Source organism: Trachurus japonicus, chromosome 13 (genome assembly GCF_045865225.1).
Source record: "Trachurus japonicus isolate A0001 chromosome 13, Traja_1.0".
Lineage (NCBI taxonomy): Eukaryota > Metazoa > Chordata > Actinopteri > Carangiformes > Carangidae > Trachurus > Trachurus japonicus.
Window position 1 is genome coordinate 9,892,575 of NC_140919.1, and position 12,901 is coordinate 9,905,475.

The 12,901-nt window shown below is 41.0% G+C and overlaps 1 protein-coding gene across 1 annotated transcript; it reads right to left on the minus strand.

Annotated features, from left to right (window-relative positions):
* Positions 1-125: 125 nt before the first annotated feature.
* Positions 126-12,498, minus strand: LOC146975444 (uncharacterized). Its single transcript, XM_085794391.1, has 11 exons — positions 12,319-12,498; positions 11,306-11,427; positions 9,955-9,979; positions 9,716-9,762; positions 9,412-9,559; positions 8,592-8,928; positions 6,860-6,965; positions 5,652-5,798; positions 3,738-3,798; positions 3,456-3,619; positions 126-451 (listed from the first exon to the last, which is right to left on the minus strand). The coding sequence occupies exons 1-11, from the start codon at positions 12,488-12,490 to the stop codon at positions 419-421; spliced, it is 1,362 nt and encodes a 453-aa protein (XP_085650517.1). The 5' UTR covers positions 12,491-12,498; the 3' UTR covers positions 126-418.
* Positions 12,499-12,901: the final 403 nt, after the last annotated feature.

Consider the following 12,901-nt stretch of genomic DNA (forward strand, 5'->3'; position numbering starts at 1 on the left):
GAAGTCACTGGAGTCAGTTTCTTTTATACAGGAACAAACTGTGGTGCTTCTGTTTTTGTTTTTTGTTTTTTTACCCATAATTCTTATTTCTCTGAGGGTTTTTACACGTGGATTTTTTACACAGACACAGTGAGTGAGGACAAGTTGTTACAAACGTAACAAACGAGGGAAGTTTCATAGAAACCAGCTAATGGGCACCTGGCGCTTCTGTGCGGGTTTTACGATAAAACGCCTGATTGCAAGTCAGGCGTTTTTCACCGCACACGAAACACCAGATGCTTAACTTGACAGGCTTGAAGTCGAGCTCAGAGGGAACAGAACCTAACGATGGTCCCTCTGGACGAAGACGAGCCTGAACCAACTCAGAACATTACTGTCGGGTCTCCAAAATGCCCTGCCGGGCGGACGGGCCAGGACGTCAAGCCATTCTCGGCTGCATACTCTGGCATCCCTGAGGACGAGAGAGGGAGAGGACGGTGAGACACACAAAGACATTTCATACACTAAATGTCCTCAAAAGAATTCACACACACAATTATTCTTTTGGGGAAAACATTTATATTTAAAGGGATAGTAGCATTTTTTTTTAAAAGTGGGGTTGTATGATCTACAAATAGCCCCTAAGTACTTTAATTGCAGTAGCAGACTCTCTACACTCCTCCCGTTAGCAACGCCAGCCAATGGACAATGGAACTGTGTATTTTCTTTTCATGTAAAACCTCTTTTAGGCCGCGAAAATAGGCCGCTTCTTTGGGTCCATTCACAACAATGTATGTTGTAAATCTCTGGGCAGGGCTATTATGGGCTGGCGTTGCTAACGGGAGGAGTGTAGAGAGTCTTCTACTGCAATTAAAGTACTTAGGGGCTATTTGTAGATCATACAACCCCAACTTTTAAAAAAAATGCTACTATCCCTTTAAGGCCCAATCAAAAAGGAACTTGAATTTGGACTGAGTGCGAAACCAATTTATTTTGGAATAAATAATCGCAACAAATCAAGACAAGGTAGAAACACAAAACAAAAAAATTGGAAAAATTTACATTTGATTAGATGTATATTGAGTAGTAACTGTAAATTAAATTTTCGTATGTTTGCTTGGTTTTATGTCGTCATGTTTCGTTTTGGTCAGTGGTGTTACATTGTAACAATCAATCAATCACATTTTATTCGTATAGCCCTTTATAATTGCCAGAAGAAGGTACCCAAAGTGCTTTGCAACAAAGCCATGCTACAGTGCTGCAGGGTGTTCAAAGGTGTCATTGCCTGTTTCCCTTAAATAAAAAATTAAATAAAGTAAATGTCAGTAGGACTGCAGCAGACAATCCTTTACACAAGATAATAAAGCTGCAATCAGCGCCGGCCGTTTTTTGTATTTTTGTAGCTGCAGGTTTTGGGCGTTCCAGGTTTTATGAGTTTTAGGAGCAGCTCAAGTCCCAACGACGACTTTGTGTTTTCGCGGTGAAACTTTCCGATGAAATTCTCAGTTTTCAGAGACAAGCCTCGTTAAAATGTCATGAGGGGTTTTTTTTCCTGCTGGGAGGTGGTAAATCAAAGCGGAGAGAGGATGGACGTGTCTCTTCCTGTCGCCTCCTGTTGGTGGTGCTACAGCGATAATTGAGGCCTGGTATGCAGCAGCGCGGCCCCCGGGGGCCTCGGTGTTCCCGATTCAGGTGTGTATCTGTGATGTGATCGGCTCCATGTTGTCACACATGGCTCAGTTTCCAGCTTAATCTCCGCCTCGGGCTCCGCGCCAACGCTCGCACACTAACGCTGACCTGTTTATCATTCTGTGTTATATATCAGATAAAAAAAAAAAACAGAGTGTGACTGTGAATGAATGCTGAGCAGCCGAGGTTCAGGTGTGAACACGGCGTTCCTCCACAGCAGACGTGAGAACGCTTCACAAGCGAGTTGAGTAAAAGCTGCTTTAGTGGTGGTGGGGTTGTTCAACTCCACTTATCTCCATTATGCAGAGAACTTGGCAACCGCAGTGGCTCAAATTGCTCCGCGCGGCTCTTCAAAGACATACCGGCGTGCTCTGCTCTGCTGCAGCCAAACAATAACACAGTCTGCAGAACAACGGGCAGGGAGGGAGAGGTCGGATCTAAAACCAGTTACATTTTGTTTCAAGTTCACAGCCGTTCATCACTTCTTCCCTATACACATCGCTGGCGCCGTGACAACAACCTGAGCCTCTCCATCGTAACGAGTCGGTCCGTGTCCTCCGGCTACAACTGATGGAGCTCAGCGAGGGAACAGGACGACTTCACGGCTGCTGCCTCAGCAAAGTGGATCTCAGTCGACCGTGTCTCCTCCAGAGGTGAAACATGACGGTGACGCCGCAACGACGTGTTACACATCGTTACAAAACAAGGCGTGAAATCTATCGAGGTCATCGACTTGTAAATAAAAATGAAACTTTTTGATCTAGTTTTAAATGAGAGATTGTGCGGGTGAAATAACCTCAGCTCAGCGTAATAGAAACATGACATGATACAAAATGAGAAAGAAAAGATCTTTCCTTATTTTAGAGTCAGCAAAGGTTTATATTTCTGCAGTGATTCTCTTATGTATCGTACTGCCATACAACCTGGTCACATACGACAGCAACTACTCTGAAACACATCAAGTCTGTCTTCAAGAAAGTAGCAACCGATGCATATTCATTGTTGCGTTATCCTCATGAAGTTTAATATTTTAGACCATGATAGCTATTAGACGTTTTTAGGTGGTTCTGAAGGGCCTTCAGAAAGGACTTTAGCAATGGCGCAAATTCTGGCATATTTACATTGATGCTTACGGCTGATATGTTTAATAATGTGCATTGTCCCGACTCAATTAAGAAAGAAAAAAAGAAAGAAAGAAAGAAATGAGAATTAAATTAAAAAAGAAAGAAAGAAATACTCAAAATAGAAAGAAATATGGGAATAAAGAAAGAAAGAAAGAAAACACAAAACAGCAAATGAAGTAAGAAAGAATGAATGAGGAAAGAAAGAACAAATAAAGAAAGAAAGAAAGAAAGAAAGAACGAAAGAAAGAAAGAAAGAAAGAAAGAAAGAAAAACACAGGAAAGAAAGCACAAAGAAAGAAATGAGTATTCAATTAAAAAATAAAGAAATATGGCAAGAAGGAAAGAAAGAAAAAACACAAAACAGCAAATGAAGTAAGAAAGAATGAATGAGGAAAGAAAGAACAAATAAAGAAAAAATAACGAAGAAAGAAAGAAAGAAAGAAAGAAAGAAAGAAAGAAAGAAAGGAAGGAAAAAACAAACACAAGAAATACGGGAAGGAGGAAAGAAAGAAAGAAAACACAAAACAGCAAATGAAGTAAGAAAGAATTAATGAGGAAAGAAAGAAAGAAAGAAAGCATAAAACAGCAAATGAAGCAAGAAAGAATGAATGAGGAAAGAAAGAAAGAAAGAAAGAGAGAAAGAAGGAAAGAGGGGCGGCCCACCATGGTGTGGAAGAAGCTGCCCATGTGCAGCAGACACTCCAGCGTCTCCATCATCTGCTCCTGGCGGAGCGTGTGCAGTCGGGTGTGAGTGGGCGACTTGCTGCTCTCCAGTTCACACACGGTGGCCTTCAGGGCCAACGACGCACACTGAAGGACACTCATCCCTGAGGAGGACACACAACATCTGGGTCATCTGGACGTCCTCTCTACTTCTATTCTTCTTTCTGTTATTTATGTATTCATGTAAAAGTTCATCATAATGATAATAATGTTTTAACGTACCAGTGTTATCGATGGCTTCCACATCCACGTACACACCATCCATCATTGTGTGTTTGAGAACCTTAAAGAAAAAACATGCACGATTGAGTCATGTAAACATGGCCGTTTTGAGAAGTTGTTGAAGCACAGTGAAGCTTAAATACTTCAAAGTTTTATGTGAAACAGTTTCTTTTTAATAAAGTTGTAAATTTAGAAGTACACAGGTTCTGTTTTTTTTATTTTTTTCATCGTGGTATCGAATGAGTATCGAGAATCGTGGAAGTTCACTGGTTGTGTTGGTATGAACTGCTGATACTCATGTATCGTGACAAGCCTAGATGTTCATGAGCCCTATGGGATGGATGCACAACCGTCAATTAAGTCACACCCAGCTGCTCTAAATATTTGGGGAATGTAAAGAATTCAAAGAAGACCTGAGGACAGAGCAGCTGTCTCCAGGCCGGCGGCGGTGAAGGTGTCCTCACATCTGTGTGCATTGTCTTTACTGAACAACTGGAGCTCATTCTCGCCTCTGCTTAAATTTCATTGTCACGTAATCTGTTGCTCGTTGTGCTGATTCAATGATCCACTGCTTAGAGCCATCTCGATTTTCACAAATATGGAGGCCTAAGTAAGTTTTTCAATTGCTACATAGCTAATGTTTGCATTAACAGCTGTTTGTAACTGTCTCCAGATAGGGAAAGTAACAATATTGGGTATTTTTTCTACTGAAGTTAGCATGCTAATAGCTAGCCCCCACTGTGCTTTGTCACTGTACGATAGCAACTCATGTAGATCCAATCTGAACTGGGTAAGTATTTTAACCTCTTGTCGTAGTCCTGAAGCTGTAGTTTTGTTTATATTTCTATCTCTTCTTTTGTTCTTGTTAGCATGCTAACCAGCTAGCTTCAGCCCAGTCAAACCGTCTCCTCATTTTCCGATACCGAGTCACTCTTAGCGCTACTAAGAGCATAGGCTACATGATAAAAACTAATGTTAGCTGTGTAGCATTCCAAAAAAAACCTACTAATAGCTCCTTTAAACCAAAGTTGTTCTAATCTAAAATACTTGAAGGCTGTTTTTTGTCGTGCATGGTTCATGTTGTGTAAAGACCGTGGTACCACAGCCTTCCTGTGTTCAGGTGTGTGGGTGGGCTCAGCTCACATGTGTCCTCCACGCTAACAGTGGAAAAACACCCGACAACATCTGCTCTACTGTACAGTGCGTACCTGAGCTGAGCTATAAAAGTGAACGTGGAAAATGTTGTAGGAATCATAATGACAGGTTTCTGTTGCTGCAGCTCAGCCTCACGTACAAAAACCTGCAATAAATGCCGTCTGTCGACGTCTCACGCTGACACTACTGACACATGTCAACGGAGTTAATAGCTAGAGGATTACACTAAATGATATGCTGTGCACAGCTCTGTGTCTTACAAAACCGGCTTCGTTAGTTTCTGTCAGAGCTTTTTTAACGTCTCAGTCGTTTGAAGATTTTTTTATTTACCGACGTTGCGACAGATGAAACTTTGACAAACACACAAAGACTTGAACGACCTGTCGGTCCGGACCACAGCCAACAAAGAACGTGGCTTCCGATAGCTTTAAAACAAACGGGATGGTTTTGCTGGTTTTAAGTAAATATTATCTTGCACTGGACAAATGTTTGTGAACGGTCAGCTGCACAAGTCACGGGATGCATCATTCACTTGTGTTACGCTATTGGTTTACGATCTTTTGTGTGAAACAAACAGCAGAGTGATGATGCTTACGGCCGATATTTTCATGAATGTGCATTGTCTTTACACAATAAATTAAGAAAGAAAGAAAGCACAAAGGAATAAAAAAAAAGAAACAAATACCGAAAGACAGAAGTAATGATTACATTTAAAAAATATATAGTATATAAATACTCCCCCAAAAACATAGTTCTGACCTCCAGGACTCGGATGTAGCCCTTCTCAGCGCTGAGGTGGAGGCAGGACTTCCCCAAGTTGTTGGTGGCGTTGACGTCGGCGCCCATTCGGATCAGGTCGGCCACCATCAGATGATGGTTCTGATTGGCCGCATGCAGGAGGGCCGTCTGGGAAAACAACGGTCGCTAACATCAACCATCATCCAGGAACAATGTGTACTTTCAAAACACCACTGTGAAATTGCTCCCTTGCTGTACGTATGTAGGCTGCAGTTACATTAAGTACATACAAATACATGACTTAATTAAAGGAATTTTGTGGAATTACAAGCTAATTGAACAAGTTTATTAAAGGGATAGTACAACATTTTGGCAAATTGGCCCATTGCCATAATCCCTATAGTCATAGCAGTAGGTTCGTTACCTTTATTTGTCGGTGCAAGCTATTTTTAGAACGGCGGAGCAGAGCCGCGAGCTGCTCAGAGCTACGCTACGGAGGATCATGGGATTTCTTGGTTTCCCTCATCAAACTCATCAAATACACAATCCAACAACTCCAAAACGCTTTCGTGGACAAGTTGTGACCTGCACATTCACCACGCTATGAGATAATAACACAACGTTACCAGACAGAGTTGTTTTAGACGTAAATACAGAGACTGCTTGCTGAAAAACTGCCCCTGAACGCAACGCGCATCAGCGGTTTTGCATGAATTTCCCTCTAAAACAACTCTGTCTGGTAACGTTGTGTTATTATCTCATAGTGTGGTGAATGTGCAGGTCACAACTTGTCCACCAGAGCGTTGTGGAGTTGTTGGATTGTGTATTTGATGAGTTTGATGAGGGAAACCAAGAAATCCCATGAGCCTCCGAAGCGTAGCTCTGAGCAGCTCGCAGCTCTGCTCCGCCGTTCTAAAAACAGCTTGCACCAACAATTAAAGGTAACAAACCTACTGCTATGACTATAGCGATTATAGCAATGGGCCAATTTGCCAAAATGTTGAACTATCCCTTTAAGCAGCTTTATGATGTTGAAGTATATGAGACATATAAACAAAACCTCTGAAGCAGAAATTCATTATTGTTTTGCACATTTACATTATTATCTTAATACTTTTGTTTGCTCACTAATTTAGTAATTAGATCCTGCAGACTTTCTCACATGGACACGACTGTATAAAATCTGCTCAGTAACAATAAAATAAAAATAAATCAGATGTGAAACGCACCATCCCATCCGAGTCCTTCAGGTCCAGGCTGTTGAGTGCTGCCATCCTCTCAGCGATGGCGTAGCCCAGCGCCCTCTTTCCCACACACGCCACTTTATGGAGAGCTCTGAAAGACACAAACACAATCTCAACAACATATTGAGACACATGATGACACATGAGGAAACACACGATCACAACTCTGAATCTGGGTTATAACTGTAGTTGGTGTTTGTTAAAGTAAGATGAGACACTGGGACAGGACCACAAGAAGCCTGCAGCTCCTCCTGAACCACAACAGGCCTTTATTCTTTTACTTCCCTACAATGGACAGGAGTTGTTTCAGAGAGAGAAGCTCAGGTGTTCAGTTACATACATGTCTGAAACAGCTGAATGCAATTTAACCAACACCAGAGTTTTTGTACAGTTGCATCTGTTTCCTGTGATAAAAGCCTATAATGATGTTTTATACATGAACTCAGAGCTGATATGATGATGTAATCCTGACACAGTGGAGATAAAAACCATATAACTTATTACAAAGGAGCATAAATCAAACCTATAACATTGAGTATTATATATGAAAGAATAAACTAAATCAGCCATTTGAAATGTAGTCTTCGAACAAGATTTAACTTTTAAACCCAGGGACTTAAAAAAAAGTTTAAGTCTTTTAGTTTAAAATCCTTTTTGCACAAAATTTGTTTGAAATAAAGAAAAAATTTAACTAAACCTTTGAATTTGATCATTTGTAATGGTGCAACTGAGCTAGGCTTCATTCTAAACCTGGATTTAATCATTTTAAACCTGGATTTAATCATTCTAAACCTGGATTGAATCATTTTAAACCTGGATTAAATAATTTTGACCTAGTTTTAATATTTTTTTTACAACTCCTGTCAGATCTGATATCAGATTCATGTTGGAGCAGTGCAGCCTTAATAGTTTCACATTGCACAAACAAGACATAAATCAGAGCAGCAGAACCACAGGCACACATTCTTCTTTCCTGCCTAAACCTGACACCTCCATCATCCCCCATAATGCACCTGAGCTGCAGCCGGTTTGGCTGTGGTTGTGACCTACTGTAGGTGTGTTAGTGGGAACTGCCTGAAGACTTGAGGAGAGCAGAGAATCTGGACATTTTTAAAAGCAAACTGAAGACCTACCTTTTTAGCCTTGCTTTAACTGATTCTTACTATTTCTATTATTCTAAAACATTCATTTAATTTAATTTATTTTATTTTATTATTTATTTATTATTATTATTATCTTTTTTATTCTATTTTAATTCATCCATTCTTCTTTCTATTTTATCCCACTACACCTGTCTATTTTACTTCATTTTACCTTGTGTCTTTCTCCTCTTCTCATTTTTATTTATTTTACTTCATTTTATCTAGTGTTTTCCCCACTGCCAATGAGTGAGTATTAGATAGCGTTTCCCCGATAAAATCCAATGTTCTAAAATTATTGTGTGAATGTGTATGTGAATGTGAATGTATGTATGTCTCCCTATATGTGTTCCCTATGTTGCTTGTTTTTAACATGTGAAGCACTTTGAGCTGCCATGGGCATGAAAAGTGCTATACAAATAAAGCCTGATTGATTGATTGATTGATTGATTGATTGATTGATTGATTGATTGATTGATTGATTGATTGATTGATTGATTGATTGATTGATTGATTGTTAGTGGTAAGTGTAACCTTATTATCTTGCGCTGCTCAGCTCAGCTCTGTAACAAACTCACGTCTTTCCCTGAGCGTCGGTGGCGAGCAGCACGGCGTCGGAGATCTCCCTCAGCTGACTCTCCTCCTTCTGCAGCTGAGTCCAGAAGAAGGCAGAGCTGTTCACGCTCCAGTCCTGGGTCTGGGGGTCGAACCACTCGTCCCCTCTTCCTCCGCCGCCGTCTTGTCCCACGTTCATGACGACGCTGGGATGCTGAAGGCCGGCGGCGGTGGCGGTGGTGGCGTGCTGCAGGAAGTCTGGAGGAGACGGGGCCATGTAGTACTCGGCCGCGCCCGGGGAGTAGCTCATGTAGGACGGGGGGCTGGGGATCATCTCGTCTGACTCTTCACTGTTGTAGCCTGGAAAAAAAATAAGAGACCACATTCACAAATGTTTCTTAAAAGCATCTCTACATGTATGACAGTCATTCTTTTCTTTTCTTTTTTAAACACCAACACAAACACAACTCATTCTACTTAATGAGACACTGATGAGGTCATCACTCATTAAACATCGACATTATCCCACAAAAACTGATTTATAAACTCTTCCTGAGTTAAAATATTCTTTCTGTGTTGTTTAGGAATAAATATGAACATGTTTCTTTGCATTATTATTATTCAAGGTCTGAAAAGACTTGATATTATTTGTTATATAAAATCGTAGAAGAATCGAATCGGGAGAAAAGCATATCGTCCCAGCCCTAGTATTTAGGAATCTTTGCGATCAATTAATTGTGGCGTTTAATACCGCAATTAATTGTGAAAACAAGTAATTGTGACATCCCTATATGGGATGCATAGTTTTTTTTGTAATAGCAGCTGTACAGATGTGTTTCTCACCAGCTGGAGACCAGTCCGGGGACACCGGAGCGTCAAAGGAGGACAGGGTTTGGGACGGGGAGTGGTAGGTGTTGCCCGTCCTGAGATCCTCCTCCAGCACCTCCACGATGATTGCCAGTTCCTCCAGGCTCTTCGTGGGGCGTTTCATCTGCGGTTAAAGGAATGTGGAGTTATATGAACTGCTGCCCCGAGCTGTCATTTGATTTATAGCTCTCTATAAAACTACATGAAGCATGAGGAGCAGCAGAATGAAATGAAACCCCCTCTGGCCATAACCGGGATCTCTGTGTTTTTCAACACTCACCTTGGTGGTTCGGCATCCTGAGCGAGTTTTGACTCGTTTCTTTTCACCTATGGAACAAACAGCCAAGTTTCAGTCTGAGAGCAGTGTGTTGTTTACCCACAAAGTGGAGCTGAGAGCTGGCATCAGAATGAAGCTAAAGGCCTAAAACCACTGCTTCAGTCAATCACTAACTGACAGGATGAACCAAAAAGATAACGATTAAAATCTATTATCATGAATAAGAAGAAGAGTTCACTGACCTTTGGCTCTTTTGCTGCCTCCCTCCTGTGTTCAGGAAGAAAGAAAGAAAGAAAGAAAGAAAGAAAGAAAGAAAGAAAGAAAGAAAGAAAGAAAGAAAGAAAGAAAGAAAGAAAGAAGACACAACACAAGAGTTACATTAGCACAAGTTGTTTTCATGAACATTCAAAGTTCATCATGTCGACTGTCAGTAAGTAACGGAGTAAATTTATCATACTTAAGTACATATCCAGAGGATTTTTACTTTACTTGAGTATTAGATTTCTTTGGTACTTATTACTCTTACTTGAATACATTTCCAAGACAAATATTTTTATTTTTACTCTAGTTAATTTCTAGGAAGGCTGAAAAGTACTCGTTACTTTCAGGTCTGCTCTTTTTTTTCTAAAATCCTACTGGACACAAGCTGTGTTTGTCAAAGAAGGAAACCCTAACCCCTAAAAGCAGCACATCAGTTTCAAAGAGTTCATTCTCACTAACAAGAGTTAAAAGCTCCTTAAATTCATTTAGAAACAATTAGAGTCATTCATTGATGTGAAAAATAAGAAATGTACTCTTACTCTTACTTTTACTTAAAGTAAATTTAAAAGCATGTACTTTTGGATACTTAATTACCTTTAAAAGCAAGTACTTTTTTACTCTTATTCGAGTAACATGTCGACTGAGCTACTTTTACTTGAGTAAATTTTGACCAGTAGTATTTGTACTCTTACTCAAGTACTGGGGTTGAGTACTCTGTTCATCTCTGACTGTCTCAACAGGTTTAAAGTTCAACACCACAGCATCGTCGACATAAACACGACGTTCAGACTCATGTTCTGCTCTGAACTGAGGTGAAAGTGGTTTTATAACTGCTGCATTATTCATAATTTATTGTTGGACATTTGAATCAGATAATTAATGCTCATATTTAAACATTAATGTGATCATTTCCTAATAAAATTTTGATTTCTTTAACACAACTTTGATGGATTTCACTCATGTAGAAGCAGGTTTTTCTATAAAAAAAGTTCAGATTTTGTTGTGAAATTTCTTCCAGAGTAAAATGACTCTCACTACTTGTCATCACTATGATGTAACAGTATTTTTTTTTCTATTCCGATTGCTCCATCAGTTAAAACCTCCAATGATTTTAATACATGTTGTTTAGATTTGCACCAGAGACAGAAAAGGAAAAAACTAAACAGCTGAAAACTTCCATGAGTCCATGAGATTTTAGGAATGTGTCACAACCAACCATCCATCCATCCATCCATCCATCCATCCATCCATCCATCCGGCCTGGTTGGTGTAGCAGAAAACCAAACCGTCATATCCTGATTGTGTGTATTCAGTGCTGATTGAGATCTTTACCTGAAGCTCTGCAGGTTCCCATCCTTGGGCGCGGCGGATGTTTTTCAGCAGATCCCTCACCGGCATCTTGACCCGGACCCCCAGGTAGACCTTATCGCCTTCGTACAGGGAGCACCGAGCGCCTGGAGCACAAACACAGTCACACACTGATGATGAGACGTCAGGGCCGAGATGTGGTCTGGCTGCATAGATCAGGACTATGGAGCGATAGACCAGGACTATGGAGCGATAGACCAGGACTATGGAGCGATAGACCAGGACTATGGAGCGTTATGGACTTTATATTGGCCTGGTGTATGAAATGTTATGTACAAATAAAGCTGCATTGCCCTTTTGGATTGTTTTTGACTGGTTGAAGATTTTGTCCCCGTCTGCCCAGACCCAGAGCTGGAGCATAGATGTATATAGGATAAGCTCATATACGTATCTAGTCTAGGAAAAGCACCATCTTACTTTTACTATTCAATTCCATTTTATACTACAGTATATTGCCCTTTGCAATGGATCTCTCTCTCTCTCTTTCTGGTGACCTTTCCAACCATTATCCCCAAAGAAATGTGTGCAAAATAACCAAATAACCAGCAAATAACCAAGTCCAGTTGCGTTTGATTTAAATTTCTTTGGGGATAACGATAGATGACCTGGACAAATGAGAATATTCCAACCAGTATGTCTAGACTAGAGGCCTCGGTCTGGAACAGGGGTCAATTTAGATCTGAGACTAGCCTACAGATGGAAATTATAGCTCTAAAGCTAAATCTGTCTTATTTATAACAATGTTATTGGATCATGCTCATGAATATGCACAGTCCCATTACAAATAAACGAATAAATGACATAAAAATGGTTATAATGCGACCAATAATAACATCATATTTAATCCCATCAGGAAGCCTGACACAATAACAGTACAGTACAACATGTTTATTGTTATTTCTAGGTGAAGTTACGTCACTGATAATGATAGCCTATCACTTGGTGTGTTGAGGTGTTCCTACCTTTCCTACCACCACCACCACCACCGCCGCCGCTGATGCGCACGTCCTGGACCTCGTAGCCGGGAGGAGGTGAGTCTGGCTCGGATAGAGCGGACAGGGTTTCCCCGGGGAGCGGAGACAGCTCGGCACCGTCCGCCGCCTCATCACCCACGTCAGTCGAGTCCCGTCTTTTGAATCTTCCCCTCATCGTGTGGAGAGCAGCCGCCGAGGAAACAGATGGATGAAGGTACCGCGAACACAGACAGGCCTGGTTGAATCCGACACCGAGAGTTCAGAATAAGAGTCTGACCTCCTCTCTGTCTGTCTATCTCTCTATAAGAGCCTGACTTCCTGTGAACCTCTCTCTTTCTCTCTATCTATCTCTCTCCTCCTCTGTGACTGTCCAGGTGAGACTGACTTGTTCTCTGTGAGGTACCTGAGTCTAGGCTGCAGGCAGCAGGCGGGGAGAAGCCACGCCCACTTACACAACAGGTACAGTCTGAACGGCGACGCCCACATCAGCTATAGTATGTAGAGAGAGAGAGAGAGAGAGTGAGCTGGAAACGATGGTTTTCAGTTCATGTTTTTAACCTCCACCTTTTTATTTTATTTTTTTTTC